The following is a 21,152-nucleotide window of genomic DNA, read 5'->3' as shown; positions in this document are numbered from 1 at the left end:
ATTATCAAAATTTTCCTCATGGAGAGATTTTATGAGATAGAACAATTTTACCAGTGATGAAATTCTCTTTAAATTCCATGAGGATATGATCTCATTGTTTAGTCTTCTATAATGCTTTGAATTAATAGATTTCTGGTGTAACTCCATTCAGTTACTAATAAAAATAAGTTTGCATTTTGCATCCAATTTCTGTTTTTAATTTATATGTCATCATTTTATGACCAAGAAAGTGTCTAGGGCTGTGATGGGCAAACTATGGCCTGGATCTGGCCCGCAGGGAATAGTTTGCCCATCACTGGTCTAGGGCAAGGGATATAATTCAAGTGATTCTTTTTCACCATTGTTACAGATGTCAAATATTACTGTTCTTTCTTTAGAATTTTAACTGTTACTTCCACTTAATCATTCCTCCATGTACAGTCCTTTCTCTAATCCTACCTTGAGGGGTAAGAACAAAGATCTTCATTGATTGACCTGCTTAAGTTTGCTTTTTATGAAGAGAAAAATACTCTTCTATGCAATTACATTTCAAGTTTGTTCTCATTTAAAAATTATGGCTAGTGGGGCAGCTGGGTAGCTCAGTGGAGTGAGAGTCAGGCCTAGAGACAGGAGGTCTTAGATTCAAACCCGGCCTCAGCCACTTCCCAGCTGTGTGACCCTGGGCAAGTCACTTGACCCCCATTGCCCACTCTTACCAATCTTCCACCTATGAGACAATACACCGAAGTACAAGGGTTTAAAAACAAATTATGGCTAGTGTTTTTTTTTTAATGTTTTCAAGTTTTTCTATATTTTTGAACATCTGATTTCCTTGATTAAGGACATCAAAATGTTTCAGTTGACTAAAATCTTAAATTTGTAATGTTCATATATTTTATGATAGTTTGAAAAATATTGTTATAACTATTTTATTACTTTTTCTTGTTAGTGGATTACAGGCACAGCGAAACCAGTGCAACAGCACTAATGGTTGCTGCAGGAAGAGGTTTTTTGAGTCAAGTAGAACAGTTAATTAGTATGGGAGCCAATGTCCATAGCAAAGCATCAAATGGCTGGTAATTTTTTTAAAACTTCAGTTATGTGTATTTTTATATCTTTAAATTCATTTGTATTTTATTATAATAAAAGCTCTCTAAAAAAACTTTCATCTACATTTTGATAGATGAATAATAAACTATTACATGTTTTAGGGTATTAATTTAAAAGAAAAGTCATCTTATATTGAGTTTTTGAAATTTTGGCAGGATGGCTTTAGATTGGGCTAAACACTTTGGACAGACTGAGATTGTAGACCTTCTGGAGTCTTACAGGTAAGGTGATATTTTTGATTTAAAGAGATTTCATTCACACACACACACGTGTGCTCTCTCTAGCATCATAGATCTTGCTTTGTTTTTAAGATGACATACTATCATAAAATTGGGGCAAATATCTGTATAATAGAATATGATATTCCATTAAAGATATGTTTAACTTGTCATTTTTATAAGAATATAATGACAGTAGACAACTAAGTGTCAATGGGATTTGGCATATTTTTCCTAATAGACTGAAAAATCAGAAGGATAATACCTTAAGTTTTGAATTGTAATGAAACGAATGGATGTTTTAATAATTTAAAAAATAATTTTAAACATTTTTTTAAAAAATCAAATTTCTACTATCTTTTCTTGTTTTACCCTAACACAAGAAGAAAATTGTAGGGAAAATTGGTTGTATTTACAATAGAATATTTGTTATTTTTGAAATTCTTACCTTAAGGATTTTATGTAAGGAATGGAATGCTTTTAAAGTAGAATTTTTTTAACATGGTGAATTTACTGAATAAAATAAAACTTGAAAAAACTGCAATTGATATTGTTACTATTGTTTTAGAAGCAGAAATAAGGTGTCCAAATTTAGTACCATTTAGTTGCAAAGCCAATTAACTAAACCTGGAAAGATGAACATTGTCCTAAATCTAGCTTATAGGCACCCCAAGATCTTTAATAGGAAATTCAAGGAACCTGCTATAAAATCTGGAGCACTATGTATATGGAGCATTCTTTGCTACCAAAATAACCCCAACTATGAATATTTTGGTCTGTATTGTATATTTCTGTTTTGCATCCAGACAAACACTATTTAGTGTTTGTCCTAGGGATAATATATTTTGGTTGAAAGTAATAGATATTTCTATATCCCAAAGAGATCAAAGAAAAAGGAGAAGGAGCTATGTGTATACAAATATAGCGGCTCTTTTTTGTGGTGGCAAAGAAGTGGAAAATTTAAAGATGTCTATCAATTGGAGAAAGACTGAACTAGTTAATGGCATGATTTTGATGGAATACTATATTTCCAGTATTTGTCATTTCTAATGATATAATAATAGTCCATAACATTATGATATTACAATCTAACCATTTCTCCCAGTCTTTGCATTTATGTTATTTCTAGGTATTTTGTCATTACAAATAAAGCTACCATGAGTATTTTCATTCACATACAACTTTTTCAGTAATGCCCTTTCGGTAAGGTTCATTAGGTCCTAATCCTAATAATGGGATTCCTAGGTCAATGAACATGAACAGCTTTAAGGCTCTTAATGTTTATTTCAAAATTGTTTTGTAAAATACAGTTCACAGCAGCTCTAGTGATGTAATCTCCATGGGACATGGAGCATTTGATCATATCAGCATTTAATTTGATCAGCTTAACCTGTCTGATTCTCAGTTAACCTGTTACCAGGGCCATATTTAACTAGATTGGTCCATAGTCCACAGACACAGTCTGGTGCTGGGACCATACTCTTTCCAAAATCAAGTTTTTCCCAACTTGATCATACCCAGTGGAACTTTTGTTTTTTAATGCCACAACCCCTGAGAAATGCAGAATTTACCTCCATAGTATGATGAATATTAAACTAAAACTTTTGCATACTATTAATGTCCTCTAAACCATCATTGTCCCACATGAAACTGTGTTTAGATTATGTATATGTTCAGGCTTAGATCTACTGCTAGCCTCATGCTAGCTCATATGGGAGCTCTCACAGATATCTATCATATTTAACTTATATTCTATTCATCTCTTTAAATTTCTTATTTATTTTTTGGTTAGATTTATCTAATTCTGAGAGGGGACAATTAAAGCCCCCTGCTATTATTTTTTATCTGAATCTCATTTAGTTCCTATAAAAATCTGGATGCTTTAACTCTTGGTGCATCTAGTTTCAATATTGGTTAACAATCATTATCCATAGTATCCCTCAACATAATATAGTTACCCTCTTCATATCTTCCAGTTATATCCATTTTAGCTCCAACTCTGTCAGGGATTATGACTATTTATTCCTGCCTTCTCTGGATCAGCTGAGCATATTTTGTTCCAGCTGCTCACCTTCATTCTGTTGTGCGTCTCTTATTTTCAATGTGTTTCTTGAAACTACACATTGTCAACTCCTGGTTTTTGTTCCTTTCTGCTATCTATTTATTTCCCATGGACAATTCATCCCATTTACATTCATTATCATAATTACTAGATGTGTATTTCCATCTATTCCATTTCTCCTTTTTTGTTTGTCCCCCTTTTCCTTTCTTTCTGCCATATTCTTCCTTAGATGTCCAGTTTCCTTTGACCAATACCTCTCCAATTCACACTCCTTCCCAGAAATCCTCCCTTATCCTCTCTCCTTTTCTTCCTTGTTCCAAATTGATCCACCTTTCCAAAAGGACTCTCTTGACCCTTCCCCCTTTTAATTCTTATTCTTTCCATCTTTCTCCAAATTCCTTCTTTATTTCCTGAACTAGGCTCTCTTACTTCTTGATATGAGTTTGATTCTGAATATTTTTCTTCTGTCTATTCTAAGGGTCCCTCCTTTATTCCATCACATTACCCTATTACCTCTTAATATGTACTCCCCTCTAGGTATCCCTTCTTTCCCTCCCTTTACTTATCCCCTTGCCCTCTTTTCTCTTAGTCACCCTTCCTTCTCTTTTATTCCTTTAATCCCCAGGGGGGCTCCCTAATCCCTTCCTTATTCCTGCTTCCATCATGTTTCTCTTTATGTTAAGATTTTTACCCTTCTAATTGTGTATGTTGTTCTCTCTTTATCCCTTTCTCCCCTTCTCTGTGACAGTTCCTTCATTCATTCTTCCTCCATATGAGATAACTATTCAATCCTTCCACCTCTTGGTCTATTCCACTACCATTTTGGCTCATTCCATTACATTCACTTTAACCTTGAGTCTTCCATCCATACTTGCCTCTTCAAAATGTCCAGGCAATGATGCCATTCCCAGTGGCCATTTTCCCATACCAGAATCAAACAATTTCACCTTTTGAGCTTCTTCTACTTAGTCTTTCGTTACCTTTGTATGTTTCTTATAGATCAGCTTTTTCTACTAAGTTCTGTGTTTTTCCTTAGGAATAGTTGAAACTTTTAGTTCATTAAATATCCATTTTTTATCTTTTATAATTATGTTCATCTTTGCTAGATACGTTTTTCTTGGTTGTAAGCCCAGTTCTTTTGCAAAATTCTATGTTCCATGTCCCAAGTTCTTTTTAATATTGCAACTGCTAAGTCTTGTTTTATTCTTGCCACAGTATTTAATTTTTTTTCTTGTTGCTTATAGTATTTTCTATTTAATCTGGAAGCTACAGAACTTAGCAATGATGCTCCTATGCATTTTTATGTTTGGGTCTCTTCGAGGTTGATTTTGGTGTATTCTTTTCAGTTACTATTTTACTTTCTGATTCTAGAATTTCTGGGCGGTTTTCCTTGATGATTTCTTGGAGTATGATCTAAACCAGGGGTCGGCAACCTTTTTGGCTGTGAGAGCCATAAACACCACATTTTTTAAAATGTAATTTCGTAAGAGCCGTACAGTGCTGACAATGTGAGCTCCCGTAATAGAGCCTGAAAAAAAATTAACTTTATGGCTCCTGCAGAAAGAGCCATATCTGGCCCTCAAAAGAGCCAGATATGGCTCGAGAGCCATACATTGCCGACCCCTGATCTTATTATTATCTTTGATCATAACTTTCCAGAAGTCCTGCTATTCTTATATTGCCTCTCCTTGATCTGTTTTCTAGGTCAGTTATTTTTGTGAAAAGATGTTTCATGTTCTCTTCTATTATTATATTCTTTTGATTTTGCTTTGTTATTTCTTGTTGGCTTAGGAAGTTGTTGACTTCCAAGGGTTCTTGATACATCATTTTCTTCTGTGAGGTTCTGGATCCCTTTTTCCATTTGGGTGGTCTTTCTTTCATAATTTTCTTAAATTGACCTTATTGTTTTTTCTATTTTTTCCTTCATCTCTATCATTGATTTTTTTTTAACCCTTGTACTTTGGTGTATTGTCTCATAGGTGGAAGATTGGTAAGGGTGGGCAGGGGGTCAAGTTACTTGCCGAGGGTCACACAGCTGGGAAGTGGCTGAGGCCGGGTTTGAACCTAGGACCTCCTGTCTCTAGGCCTGACTTTCACTCCACTGAGCTACCCAGCTGCCCCCTTCTCTCATTGATTTTTGAGGGTTTTTTCTTTCAAAAGTTTTTTTGAACTCGTGGCCATTTATTGTGTTTCTTTACTGTTTCTGAAGCAGGTATTTTTATTTCACTGTCTTCTGAGTTTGATACAAGGTCTTCTCTATTCCCATAATAGCTCTTAATAGATGAGTTATTTCTCCTTTGCTTGATAATTTTTATTTTTATTAGAAAATTTTAGCAGCCAAATCAATAGACAATTATTGTTTTTTTTCTGGAATCCCAGGGTTCCTAGAATGTTGGAATATGTTACCTTAGGTTTCAGGATTTTTTGCATGTGTTTGTTTTTTCTTAGATCATCTTTAGTTTTTCCAATTTTTATGGTCCAGGATCAGATGTATTCCTGGTTCCTACCTCAAACCCCAGTCTATGATTGATCTCAGGGTGCTGCAATCAGAAATTGTGGACAGTTCTGCTGCCAGTTTCTTCACTCTCATGGGAGTGACCACAGCTGATTGAGCTACAACAACCCTACTCACTGGTGCACATTTCTTCTTTCCTTTTCCACTGCTGCAGCCTGGAAGAGAGTAGGTCTCTAGTCTGTGTTCCTCAGATATCAAAAGTCCCTTACTTGTTAGCAGCAAGGTTTGAGTTCCTGTCCTTAGAGCCTAGTGCCTGTAGACTTTGTGGTGACCACTTCTTAAGTCTCTAGCTGTGGGCCAGCAGGGGTCTCTGGAGCTGAGGCTGCCTGCAAATTCCAGTGGTATCCTCTGGGATGGAAGCTCTGGGGCTCAGCAAAGTGAGGTTTCCCCCTGGAGCTGAGGCTGCCTGCAAATTCTAGTGGTATCCTCTGGGATGGAAGCTCTGGGGCTCAGCAAAGTGAGGTTTCCTCCTATTCCCAGGGGCTACCTTGTTGATTTTACTGTGCTCTGTTCCTGCCTTTAGGGCTTAAAGTAGTGGGAAGGAGGTCAGGGAAGTCAGAAACCTTCCTTCTTCCTTATCCCTGGCAGTTCAGCCTCACTTCGGATTCCTGTCTTATTTTTGCCACTTTTAGTATTGATTCTGTGAAGTTATTTTTGGTTGTTTGTGTGGAATATTAGGATGTGTTAGTATTCATATTCTACTCCACTTTCTATATCTCTCAGTAAGATGATTTTGTAATCTGGCTTTTGTATTAATATTTTAGAAATTAGGAAGGTGACCTAAATTGAAGTTTCCCTAGTTATAAATAAATGACAGTTCTATGCTGTTTTTTCCCCTTTTCTTCTGTGATTGTGGTAGAATGACTTGTGGAGACAGTTGTGTAGTTTAGTGGAAAGAACACTGGATTTGGAGTCAGAAGACCTGAATTCAAATTTTGACTCTGACATTTAACTGACTTGTATAACTTTAAGTAAATCATTTAATTTCTCTGAGCCTCAATTTCCTTATCTGCAAGATGAGAATTAAAATGTTATGGCTCCAGGTTCACAGAGTTGTTGTAAGGAAAGTGCTTTGTAAACCTTAAAATGCTATAAAAATGTGAATTATAATATAAACTCCACAGATTTGGATCAAAAAAAATCATTATTAAAAATATTCTTATTTGGTCAACAGTGTTGGCAATGGTTTTTAACAGGCTAAAAGAGGGAGTTTTATTTAATTCTCATTTGAAAATTGTTTTTTTTATAGCACCTTGAAATATTAGTTTTCTTCCAGCTTTTTAGGGAAATGTATTCATTAAAAAACTTTTCATTTTAAGAATACCACTGTATGTTTTTAGTTATCAGATACATTTTAGGCATTTAATAAATGTGTGTTGAATCGGTTTTTTAAAGAAATATGCATGGACAAGTAGAAAAAAAATAATTTGTGACAGTTTTGACAATTTTTTTAAGGCTAAGTATATTATATATATGTATATATATATACACATACATACATATATGTACATACATACATATTGAATTCATAGGAGCCATTTAAAATAAAACCAAAAGACAGCATTTAGAATTGTATTCTACATAGGAAAAAAGAGCCACTGGAATATAACATCTTAGATAAAAGCCCTTGGTATATATTAAAACTTATAAAGAATGCTGTTTACTTCAGGCATAGAGCAACTTGCTCACTTTAGATCAAATGCTAGTTTTACAGTTACATTCCATTAGTATATTTTCCTAAAAGATTGAGACTTGAGTAAGGAGAGTGACTGGAATGAACAATGTAGTTGTAGAGATTGTTCTCTGTGGTCCTTGGCAAGGAGAGGTTGAAGTTTTGAAGGAAAGGTTTTCCAAAGTATTTTCATATTTTATCTTATGTTTTTGTTAATGAAGGCTGTTCAGGCTTGGAATGAAATACTGGTAGGCCATAAAATATTTAATAAAAAAAAATCTATTCATCTACAAAAAGAACCAATAAGGGTGAAATGTTGAATCAGCTGGATGAAGCTCCAGTTTGCCTGCATTTGGCATGATAGCAATGCTCAGTCAGAGAAGTCATAACAATGGCAATCCTGTCCAATCCAAAGAATCTTGACTGGATTTTTTATACTTTGGGCAGCCAAAAAGCCATATCAGCAGTTAAGCCCCATTTCACTGGACTAATCAAGTTCTCCTTGCCACTTTAAAGAGAAATTAATAGCATATCCTATTTAAAAGTCATTAATTCTACCACACCTTAAAGCAGCAGCAGCAATAATAATAATGATTATATACACATGTAAAATGTATGTGTCTGAGCCTAACCACAGCCCCTATGTATTAGTTACTACAGATAGTCTCCATTTTAATAACAAGGAAACTCAGGTTGACTGCTATAGATGTTAAGAGTTAAGAGATAAGATTTGAACCCAGGTTTTCCTGAGTCCAAGGCTTATCTTCTATGCCATGTTTCTTCAAAGGGACTGAAAGCACATTTGAAACCCCAAGTAGCAATTAGCAAGTTATGTGTTAAAAATTTAGAAGAATACACCATCTACTGGACAGTACAGTAATAAGTGAAGTACATTTGTAATGTGTTGAGGTAATACTGGTCTTTGAAATTTTCTTTTTATGAGAAATTGGCTTTTCTTTATTCTTTTTTTCTTTTTAAGTGCTTCATTGGAATTTGGAAACCTAGATGAAAGTTCCTTAGTCCAAGCAAATGGAAGTGATCTCAATGCAGAAGATAGAGAATTACTAAAAGCATATCATCACAGTTTTGATGATGAAAAAGTGGACTTGGATTTGATTATGCACCTTCTCTATAACATCTGCCATAGTTGTGATGCTGGTAAATAAGTGCTATACATTAAACATAAGGAACCAAAATAATTTTATTTTAAGTTGATTCTTGTTTTTCCAAATTGTCTTACTTGGAATTGTGTATAATTATGCATGAATAGTCAGAAAAGTATTTTAGCATTACAAATCAGCTACACTTAGGTTGTTTCATATGGTAGAATTTTAGTAAATATTTCTTGTTTGATTGAAGTTGTTATTTCAAAATGAGATCTATTGAGTTTTGTTGGGCATTCTTCTTTATGCTTCCCATAGGAGCAATCTTAATTTTCCTGCCTGGGTATGATGAAATTGTTGGCCTGAGAGATCGCATTCTGTTTGATGACAAGCGTTTTGCAGATAACACACACAGGTAAAACTCATAGAATTTTAGAACTAGAATGACCTTTAGAGATTATCTAATTCAAGCCACTTATTTTGTAGAGAGAGGAAATTGAAATCTATAGAGGTGAAGTGATTTATCTAAGTAAAGCTGAATTTTTTATATTTAGTTCATTGTTAATCTTTTTGTTGCTCATAGGTATCAAGTCTTTATGCTTCATTCAAATATGCAAACATCTGATCAAAAAAAAGTACTAAAAAATCCACCTTCAGGTATTCGGAAAATAGTAAGTATCATGTAAATTTTAATTTCCATTGTTATTAGAAATTTTTTTCTATTTCTAGCATTACTTAAAAAATGATATTATTATTGCAGATCCTTTCTACTAATATTGCAGAAACAAGCATTACGGTCAATGATGTTGTCTTTGTTATTGATTCTGGCAAGGTGAAAGAGGTATGTTTTAGTACTGTTATTAGCTCTCTTTTTAATTATCACATTTATACATATGATGACCAGATTTGTATCACTAACTGGCTGTTGGACATTTCATGTTGTATGTTTCATAGACATCTTATATTTCACATGTCCAGAACAATTCAGTATCTTTTCCCTCAGATGTCTATATTCTAAACTTATTATTTTTAAGGGAGGATACAACCATCCTTTCATTAACTCAGGATGTCATTCTTGATACCTTACTGTGACTCTAATTAAGTTTTATCTAATTAAGTTTATATTTTGTCATTTCTTCTTTAGAAAATCTCTCATAATTTCCCATCTCTGCTTACATGACTACCATCTTAATTAAGGCTCTGGTCACCTGGACTATATTGCATTAATTAAGTTAGTCTTAAGACAGTAGGGTGGTACAGTGCTGGCCCTGAAGTCAGGAAGAATCATCTTCTCGAGTTTACATCTGGCCTCAGACATTTATTAGCTGTGTGACCCTAGGCAGGTCACTTTACCCTGTTTGCCTCAGTTTCTTCATCTGTAAAATCAGCTAGAGAAAGAAATGGCAAACCACTTCAGTATCTTTTCAAAGGCAATCCCAAATAGGGACTAAACAACAACAAATAATTAGTTAGCCTAAGCTATGTCTTTCTCTACTACATTTGGTCCTCCACATAGCAACAGAAATGATTTTCCTAAAACATACATTTGACCATATCACCTCCTTATTTAGTAAAATCCAATGATTCTCTCTTACCTCTAGGATCAAATAGAAACTTTTTTTTGCCTTTAAGAAATTCAAAAAAACTCTTTATAACCTGTTTTCAACTGACCTTCAAGTCTTCTTATACATTACTTCTGCAGATACTCTGTGACAGTGATGGTGAACCTTTTAGAGAAGGAGTGATGGGCACCAATCCCACCCCAACCTTCCAGACTGAGTGCTGTGCCCACCTCTCCCAGAGACTGAATACCATTCCCCTTCCCCCCACTGAGTGCTGGGTGCACCCCTTCTTTACTCCAGCTGTGACCTGCCCACCTTACCCACTATGCACTCCCATTGGGCTGCTGGGCAGAGGGCTGGGGGATATGAAAAAATATCATCAGGCATGGTGGTAAGGGGGAGGGGAGTAGTTCTACCCAAATCTCTCAGCCTTTTTAGTAACAAACTGGGGGGAGGGGAGGAGGGTGGCATACCCAAAGAGAGAGTTCTCTGTGCCGTCTTTGACACCTGTGCCATAGATTTGCCATCACTGCTCTGTGATGTCTTGTTCTTGCTCTTCCTCATGCATGGTATTTCATCTTCTCCCCACTCTGCCTCAGCACTGAATTCTACCTTTTTCCTCCTTGTCTCTGGGACTTGAAATCCCTGTTTTTTTTTGTTGTTGTTGTTTTTGAAAAAATCATTTGAAATGCCACCTTTTGTGCTTTCCTTGGTCCTTCCAATTGCTAGTTCCTTCTAAGTTTACTAAATACCTATTTCACATAACTTATATATACCTATATATGTATCTGTTGTTTTCCCTTTTAGAATGTCCACCCCTGAAGGGCAGGGACAATTTTGCTTTTATTTTTATATCCCTAGCACTTAATACAGTGTTAATTTTTGTTGTTATCATTCAGTTATTTCGGACTCTTCATTAGTTTGGGGGGAAATGACCCTATTTGGGTTTTTTTTTTTTTTCAAAGATAAAACTGGAATGGTTTGCCATTTCCTTCTTCACTCGTTTTACAGATGTTCTCACCTAAGGCAAACAGGGTAAGTGACTTATCCAGGGTCACATAAGCTGGTAAGTATCTGCAGGCAGATTTAAACTCATGAAGATGAATCTCCCTGCTCTATCCATTGCACCACCTAGCTTCTCTTAGAACAAAATAGGCACTTAATGAATGTTTGTTGATTTATTGCTGGTGAATTACTTCACCAATTAGATGATGAAGAAAGTAATAGATCTGATCTTAGTTTTAGTGGATATTCTTACAACCAGAATTCACTATAAAAAAATATTCTTAGTCTTGGCTATTGACCCATTATAATAGCAATTTTCCCATTTCAAAGCAGAATTTCCCACTACAGTTACATAAATATAGTGAATTATTATCTCTTAATTATCCATTAATAGCCATTTGCTAATATGGGGGAAAATTGGCATCTAATTTAGTATTGTGCAAGGAGGAAATTAAAGAGTATTATTTAGTTGTGGGAGTTTTTCATTTGGACAATAGTAACTGGTAACAACATTTCCTAGGTGTATTCCTAGATAGGTTTGTAGAAATACCAGATAACCTCTTTTCTGAAAAAATAGAACACCAAATGATTCTTTAAAAAGCAGCAACCATTTTCTTCTCAATTCCCTCTTCCCAACAATGACTGAATCAATAAAACACTATAGCAATGTTTCTCAACAAAATAGTAGTAGGAATAATTGATTATTGTAGGAAAAATATTTTCTATGTTATTGAAAAAAATTTATATTTTTATCTTCCTACTAGACTTAATTAAGCTTCATAAGGATTATAATTATTGGATACTTTGAGTAATTTTTAGAAATGATTAGAACAGAATTCTATTATAAAAGAATTTGGGCTTTTTTTCTGAAATTTAACAAGACAGGATTTAAATCACAAAAAATTCTAATTCTATATGTCCTATTAATTTTGTCTGACAAGAAAAGAAATTTTATTGATAACTAATTAGAAATCTTAAAATCAAGTTTTATTTTAATATATTTTTCTAAGTATAAGATCCTAGATTAGTGCCATAGGTTAAAACTGCAAGGTACCCTAGAGTTTATTTAGTTCAGTTTCCTCATTTTTCAGAGGAAGAAACAGGCTGTGAGGTAAAGTGACATGCCTGAGATCAGGTATTAAGTTATATACCTAGGATTTTAAACCAAGTCCTATGACTCCAAATCTAGCACTCTCCCATGTTTATATTCACTAAACCCCTATCCCTTAAATCAAAAAATTATACCTTTATTTCCATCAAACTCCAAAACTAGAAGACATAATTTTAAGCATATATATGCACATACATATATCCACATATGCACAAGCATAAGTACACATACATGTAGATGGATAAGAGTAAAACTTATTAAACTTATATATGTTATATATATTTATATAAAAAATTAAAAATTATAAAACATAAATTTTTTATTTCTTCAACAATTTTTTCCCAAAATTCTATCATTACTAACATAGTATATAAATTAAAGTTTTAACTTATAAAAAAACATGAGATTTATTATTTTACCAGTTAATGTAGCTTAAAGCATTGAAAATGCTTAGATGGTCTATAATATAGTCCCATAAACAAAAGCTTTGGGCCTATCCTTACTGTTAATTTTAATTAGATCTACACATGCAAGTTTCTGCTGTCCAGTGAGAATACCCTTAAAACTATTAATATCAGACAAGAGGAGCTAGTATCAGGCACACTATTAGTAGCCTACTACACCTTGCTCAATCATACCCCCACAGAACATAACTAATGTTAAACTATAAGTTTGACTAAATCATAATTACTTAGGGTTGGTAAATTTTGTGCCAGTCACCACAGTCATACAATTAACCCAAATTAATGGAATTTCAACATAAAGCATGTTTAAGCTATATCTCAAATAAAGTTAACTAAACTGTAATATGCTCTAGTTCTAAAATAAGCAATTAAAATTACTTTAATTATGCTGACCACACAACAGCTAAGACACAGACTGGGATGGGATACGCCACTATGCTTAGCCATAAACTTAAATAGTTAGATAACAAAATTATTTGCCAGAGAACTACTAGACATTGCTTAAAACTCAAAGGATTTGGCAGTGCCCTAAAAGAACCTCTTCTGTAATCGATAAATTCCAATAAACCCATCCCTTTCTTGCCAATACAGCCTATATACTGCCATTGTCAGTCTACCATAAAAGAGCCAAACAAACAGTAAGCAAAATTATATTTCCATAAAAATGTTAGGTCAAGGTATAATAGCATACGAAGCGGAAAGAAATGGGCTATATTCTCTACATTAGAGAACAATGAATCACTTTATGAAACTAAAGTGCTCGAAGGAGGATTTAGTAGTAAATTAAGAAGAGAGAGCTTAATTGAAATAAATAGGCAATAGGGCACACACTTGCTGCCCGTCACCCTCCTAGATACAATTTATCAAAATTATTAATATTACTACCAAAAGAGGAGAAAAGTCGTAACATGGTAAGTTTACTGGAAAGTGCACTAGGAATAGCAAAATATAGCTTAACTTAAAGCATTTAGCTTATACCTACAAGATTTCAGTTAATTCTGACCATTTTGACCTAACAGTTGACCTAATAAACAACCAAACAATTATTATTAAATCAACCCAAACTATTAAAACTATCCTAGTATGTTATAGACACAATAATTATAGTACTGCAAGGGAAAAATGAAAGACTAGTTAACAGCATATAAAAGCAAAGATTCGCCCTTGAACCTTTTGCATAATGATTTAGTCAATCAACATGGACAAAAAGAACAATGCCCATTTTCCCAGCGTTTAGTGAGCTCTTGTAAAACAGTTAAATTGAAGCAATTTGTCTATGTAGCAAAATAGTGAGAAGATTTTATAGTGGAGGTGAAAGACCTATCGAACTTAATGATAGCTGATTATCCAAAATATGAATTTTAGTTCAACTTTAATATAAAGCATCAACACTATTAAGCATAACTTAAATTTAAATATTGATCAAATGGGGGACAACTCTTGACTAAGTAAACACACTACTAGTTTGTTGTGCAAGTTAAGAAAATTTTGAAAAATTAGTTGAGAAAATTTTAGATGCTCTGGTTTAAAGACTACTATTTTGACGGGGCAGCTGGGTAGCTCAGTGGATTGAGAGCCAGGCCTAGAGACAGGAGGTCCTAGGTTCAAATCTGGCCTCAGACACTTCCCAGCTGTGTGACCCTGGGCAAGTCACTTGACCCCCATTGCCTACCCTTGCCACTCTTCCACCTATAAGTCAATACACAGAAGTTAAGGGTTTAAAAAAACAAAAAACAAAAAAAAATAGACTACTATTTTGATATGATGTATTGATAATATAATTCTGTTCCTGAAGTGGACGAGTGAAAAATGTTTTATTCTGTTGTATGTTACATAAACAATGCCTTTTTAAAAAATTGGACTTAATCTATATTATATAAACTTTTACCCTTTTTGTATATAAAATGTTATATATAGGAAAAACAGAGCAAGCCATAGGCGGGTTGAAGTAAAATTGATGATAGGTTACATTTTTATGAAATTTTGGTCATAGAGTACTTTATATACATTCAGCAAATTCAATTCACCAAATGTCTAATGTGTACTGAATATTCTGTTAGATTGTGAGGGAAATCTAGAGATAAAGATAAACATGATTCTTTCCATCTTGGGGCTTATGATCTAAAGGAGATGAACATTTTTTAGAGAAGTCCGAAACCTCTGTGAGGTCTTAAGTGAAGTGGAACGGAAGGGAGTGGAGGCTAGATGCTTTTCTCTTTTGGTAAAGTGCCATAGGATACAAACTTTGGTCTTTTGAATCCAATTAGGGGCAGTTAGGTGGCAGAATGGGTAGAATGCTGGGCCTTTAATCAGGAAGACATAAGTTCAAATATAACCTCAGACTAGCTGTATTACCATGAGCAGGTTTTGGAAATAGTTTGCACCTCTGTAATTGATTTTATTTTATTTTTTTGAATTGAAAAATTTTATTTAATTAATTGATTTAGAATATTTTCCCATGGTTACATAATTCATGTTCTTTGCCCCCCATAGCCAATGAGTAGTTCCACTGGGTTTGATATATGCCATTGATCAAGACCTGTTTCCATATTATTAATATTTGCATTAGGATGATTGCTTAGAGTCTACATCCCCAATCATGTCCCTATTGACTCATGTGATAAAGCAGTTGTTTTTCTTCTGTGTTTCTACTTTCTCAGTTCTTTCTCTGGATGTGAATAGTGTTCTTTCTCATAAGTCCCTCATAATTGTCCTGGATTATTGCATTGCTGCTAGCCCATTACATTTGATTGTACCACAGTGTATCAATCTCTGTGTATATGGTTTTCCTGGTTCTGCATCAATTCCTGTAGGTCATTCTAATTCATATGGAGTTTGTTCAGTTAATTATTCCTTATAGCATGATAATATTCCATCACCAACAGATACCACAATTTGTTCAGCCATTCCCCAATCGAAGGGCATCCCCTCATTTTCCAATTTTTTGCCACCACAAAGAGCGTGGCTATAAATATTTTTGTACAAGTCTTTTTCATTATGATCTCTTTGGGGTATGCCAGTAGTGGTATGCCTGGATCAAAAGGCAGACAGTCTTTTAAAGCCCTTTGAGCATAGTTCTAAATTGCCCAGCAATGCATTAATGTCCCAATTTTGCCACCTGCCCTCCAACGTTTATTACTTTTCTTTGCTGTCATGATAGCCTATCTGCTGGGTGTGAGGTGGTACCTCAGAGTTGTTTTAAATTGCATTTCTCTAATTATAAGAGATTTAGAACACTTTTTCATGTGCTTATTGATAGTTTTGATTTCTTTATCTGAAAATTGCCAATTTATGTCCCTTGCCCATTTATCAATTGGAGGAATGGTTTGATATTTTGTATAATTGATTTGGCTCCTTATAAATCTGAGTAATTAGACCTTTGTCAGAGGCTTTTGTTATAAAGATTTTTTCCCAATCTATTTCCCTTCTAATTTTGATTGCATTGGTTCTGTTTGTACAAAACCTTTTTAATTTAATGTAATCAAAATTATTTATTTTACATTTTGTAATATTTTCTAACTCTTGCTTGGTCTTAAAATCTCTCCTTTCCCAGAGATCTGACAGGTAAAGTATTCTATGTTCACCTAATTTACTTATAGTTTCCTTCTTTATATTCAAGTCATTCCACCCATTCTGAATTTATCTTGATGTAGGGTGTGAGATGTTGATCTAAACCTAATCTCTCCCATATTGTTTTCCAATTTTCCCAGCAGTTTTTGTCAAATAGTGGATTCTTGTCCCAAAAGATTGGGGTTTTTTTGGGGGGGGGAGTTTATCATATGCTGTCTTGCTGAGGTTATTTTCCCCAAGTCTATTCCATTGATCCTCCCTTCTGTCTCTTAACCAGTACCATATTGTTTTGATGACTACTGCTTTATAGTACAGTTTAAGATATGGTAGTTAGGCCCTCCTCCACATTTTTTTTTCATTATTTCCCTTGGTATTCTTGATCTTTTGTTCTTCCAAATGAACTTTGTTATAGTTTTTTCTAACTAACTCAGTAAAACAGTTTCTTGGTAATTTGATAGGTATGGCACTGAATAAGTAAATTAATTTGGGTAGGATTGTCATTTTTATGTTAGCTTGTCCTACCCATGAACAATTAATGTTTTTTCCAATTGTTTAGATCTAGTTTTAATTGTGTGGAAAATGTTTTGTAGTTGTGTTCATATAATTCCTGTGTTTGTCTTGGCAAATAGATTCCTAATTATTTTATATTGTCTACAGTGATTTTAAATGGTGTTTCTCTTTCTAAATCTACTGCTGAGTTGTGTTGGAAATATATAAGAATGCTTATGATTTGTGTGGGTTTATTTTGTATCCTGCAACTTTGCTAAAATTGTTGATTTTAGCTTTTTAGTTGATTCTCTAGGATTCTTTAAATAGACCATCATATCATCTATAAAGAGTGATAGCTTTGTCTCCTCATTGCCTATTTTAATACCTTCAATTTCTTTTTCTTCTCTAATTGCTATTGCTGGTGTTTCTAGTACACTGTTAAATAATAGAGGTGATAATATGCATCCTTGTTTCACTCCTGATCTCATTGGGAAGACTTCTAATTTATTCCCATTGTAGATGATGCTTGCTGATGGTTTTAGATATAGACTGTTTATTATTTTTAGGAAAGGCCCTTCAATTCCTATACTTTCTAGTGTTTTCAATAGGAATGGGTGTTGTATTTTGTCAAAGGCTTTTTCTGCATCTATTGAGATAATCATGTGATTTTTATTGGTTTGCTTGTTGATAAGATTAATTATATGGATGGTTTTCCTAATGTTGAACCATCCTTGCATTCCTGGTATAAATCCCACCTGATCATAATGAATAATCCTTGTGATCACTTGCTGGAGTCTTTTTGCTAGTATTCTATTTCAGATTTTTGCATCTATGTTCATTAAGGAGATTGGTCTCTAGTTTTCTTTCTCTGTGTTTGGTCTGCCTGGCTTTGGAATCAGTACTATGTTTGTGTCATAAAAGGAATTTTATAGAATTCCTTCTCTGCTTATTATGTCAAATAGAATTGGGATTAGTTATTCTTTGAGCGTTAGATAGAATTCCCTTGTGAATCCATTTGGTGATTTTTTCTTAGGGAGTTCTTTAATGGCTTGTTCAATTTCTTTTTCTGATATGGGATTATTTAAGTATTCTATTTCTTCTTCTGTTAATTTAGGCAATTTATATTTTTGTACATATTCATCCATATCACCTAGATTGCCATATTTATTGCCATATAATTGGGCAAAATATTTTTAAATGATTGCCTTAATTTCCTCTTCATTAGAGGTGAGATCTCCCTTTCAATCTTTGATACTGTTGATTTGGTTTTCTTCTTTACTTTTTATTTTATTTTATTAGATCAAGCAGTACTTTGTCTATTTTATTTGTTTTTTTCAAAGTACCAGCTTTTAGTCTTATTTTTTAATTCAATAGTTCTTTTACTTTCAATTTTATTAACTTTTCCTTTAATTTTTAGGATCTCTAATTTAGTTTTCATCTGGGGATTTTTAGTTTGTTCATTTTCTAGTTTTTTAATTGTATGCCCAACTCATTAACCTCTGTCCTCCCTAATTTGCTACTATATGCACTCAAGGATATAAATTTCCCCTGTGTAATGCTTTGGCTGCATCCCATAAATATTGATAGGATATCTCATCATTGTCATTGTCTTCAATGAAATTATTAATTGTTTCTATGATTTGTTCTTTAACTAATTTTGGAGAATCATATTGTTTAATTTCCAATTAATTTTTGGTTTGCCTGTCCATGTATTCTTTTTTTTTTTATTTTTAATTTTTTTTTTAACCCTTGTACTTCGGTGTATTGTCTCATAGGTGGAAGATTGGTAAGGGTGGGCAATGGGGGTCAAGTGACTTGCCCAGGGTCACACAGCTGGGAAGTGGCTGAGGCCGGGTTTGAACCTAGGACCTCCTGTCTCTAGGCCTGACTCTCACTCCACTGAGCTACCCAGCTGCCCCTCCATGTATTCTTATTAATTATTATTTTTATTGCATTATGATCTGAAAAGGTTGCATTTATTATTTTTGCCCTTTTGCACTTGTTTGCCATGTTTTTATGCTGTAGTACATGGTCAATCTTTGTGAATGTACCATGTGCTGCTGAAAAGAAGGTATATTCCTTTTTGTCCCTATTTATTTTTCTCCATATATCTATTAACTCTAATTTTTCTAGGGTTTCATTCACCTCTCTTATCTCTTTCTTATTTATTTTTTGGTTTGATTTATCTAGATCTGATAGGGGAAGGTTGAGGCCCCCACTAGTATAGTTTTGCTATCTATTTCATCCTTGAGTTCCACTAGCTTGTCCTTTAGAAATTTGGAAGTTATACTGTTTGGTGCATACATGTGGAGTACTGATATTTCTTCATTGTTTATACTGCCTTTGATAAGGATGTAATTACCTATCCTATCTTTTAACTAGATCCATTTTTACTTTGGCTTTGTCAGATATCATGATTGTAACTCCTGCCTTCTTTTTCTCAGTTGATGCCCAATAGATTTTGCTCCAACCTTTTACCTTTACCCTGTGTATGTCTACCTACCTCATGTGTGTTTCTTATAGACACTGTATGGTAGGATTTTGGTTTCTAATCCACTCTGCTATTTGCTTCTGTTTTATGGGTGAGTTCATCCCATTCACATTCAGAGTCATGATTTCCACCTGTGTATTCCTCAACATTTTGATATCCTCTCATTGTTCTGCCCTTTCTTCTTTTGCTTTTTCCTTTTAAACCAGTAGTTTGTTTTTAATAAGTCCTCCTAAATCCCCACCCTTATTTTACTACACCTTCTCCCCACCTCCCTACTTATTCCCCTCTTATTTTTCTTTAGGTTCTTTTTAAGCTACCCCATACACTCTCCCTCCCTAGTATTGCTTCCCTCCCCACCAGTCCGTTTGCTATCCATATACTTCTTTATAGGGCACACATCAATTCTCTGCCCTAATGGATCTGATTGTTCTTCTCTTTTTATTCAATTTCAGTGCATGTAAGAATTAAGTATTTCCTATCTCCAACCAAGGGTACTTCCCCCCCCCTCCCCACTCCTGCCATGAGCTTCTTTATGAAATATAAATTTGCCCCATTTTGTCCTTTTTTCCATTTCTCTTAGTATTATCCTCTTTTTTTTTACCTCTAGTTTTATATTTATTTATGCATATGTATATATATCTTGACATTTCATCCTATACAGTTTGTCACTATTCCCTGTAAGAATACTTATTTTAGCTACCCTGGTGACAATAGCAATTTTTAAGAGCTACCAATATCATCTTTACTTATGGAAATATAAATCATTTGAACTTACTGGGTCCCTTAAAAAAAAGTTTTGTTTTGTTTTTTTCTTTCCCCTTTCTGATTCTCTTGAGTTCTGTGTTTGAACATAAAATTTTATTTTTAAGTCTGGTCTTTTTTTATGAATGCTTGGAAGTCTTGTATTTTATTAAATGACCATACTTTCCTCTGTAAGAATATAGTCAGTTTTGCTGGGTAGTTGATTCTTGGTTGTAGACCCAGTTCCCTTACTTTCCAGAATATCATATTCCAGGCCTTTCAGTTCTTCACTATAGATGCAGCCTTTGTTATCCTAACTGTGGCTCCATGGTATCTGAATGACTTCTTTTTAGCAGCTTGTAATATTTTTTCCTTGGTCTGGTAGTTCTTGAATTTGGCTATAACATTCCTGGGCATTGTCAATTGGGAATTAAATAAATGTAGGAGTGTTGTATGGATTCTTTCAATCTCTACTTTTCCCTCTTGTTTGAGAATGTCAGGGCAGTTTTCTTGGATCACTTCCTATAGAATGATGTCCTGGCTTTTTCTTTTGTCACGATCTTTTGGTAGTCCAATATTTCTTAAATGGTCTCTCTTCAATCTGTTTTCAAGACCTGTGGTTTTTGTCAATGAGGTATTTCACATTTTCCTCAATTTTTTCATTCTTTTGATTTTATTTTATAGATTCTTGTTGCCTTGTGAAATAATTTGCTTCTACTTGTTGGATTCCAATTTTTAAAGACTGAATTTCATCCCTGGCTTTTTGGTCATCCTTCTCCTTTTGGTCTGATTTTCTTTGTTGGTCATCTTTCACCTTCTTTGCCTCTTTTTCAAGCTGATTATTCTGGCTCTCAAGACACTATTTTCTGTTTCCAGATGACTTATTTTCTTTTCCCAATTGTCGTTAGCCTCTCTTAATTGTTTTTTAATTGTATTTTGAGTTCTTCTAAAACTTGTGTCCAATTCACTGGAGTTTCTGTATATTTTTCTTGGTGTTCCTTGGACTTCCCCTATTCCATTTGCTCTTTGTTCATTACGTGGATAGAAGCTGTTGATTGTA

At 34.1% G+C, this 21,152-nt stretch overlaps 1 protein-coding gene across 1 annotated transcript in view; it reads left to right on the top strand.

Annotated features, from left to right (window-relative positions):
• YTHDC2 (YTH domain containing 2) overlaps positions 1–21,152 on the top strand; it is a 92,678-nt gene that overhangs the window by 29,304 nt on the left and 42,222 nt on the right. Inside the window, exons 11-16 of the mRNA XM_044662327.1 lie at positions 929–1,055; positions 1,245–1,310; positions 8,536–8,714; positions 8,978–9,074; positions 9,243–9,330; positions 9,420–9,500. Of these exons, the coding sequence (XP_044518262.1) occupies positions 929–1,055; positions 1,245–1,310; positions 8,536–8,714; positions 8,978–9,074; positions 9,243–9,330; positions 9,420–9,500 (638 nt within the window). The remainder of the gene's footprint in view (positions 1–928; positions 1,056–1,244; positions 1,311–8,535; positions 8,715–8,977; positions 9,075–9,242; positions 9,331–9,419; positions 9,501–21,152) is intronic.

Source organism: Gracilinanus agilis, chromosome 1 (genome assembly GCF_016433145.1).
Source record: "Gracilinanus agilis isolate LMUSP501 chromosome 1, AgileGrace, whole genome shotgun sequence".
In the NCBI taxonomy this organism is placed as follows: Eukaryota; Metazoa; Chordata; class Mammalia; order Didelphimorphia; family Didelphidae; genus Gracilinanus; species Gracilinanus agilis.
The sequence above is the reverse complement of the archived record's forward strand: the minus strand, read 5'-3'. Positions and strand labels throughout refer to the sequence as shown.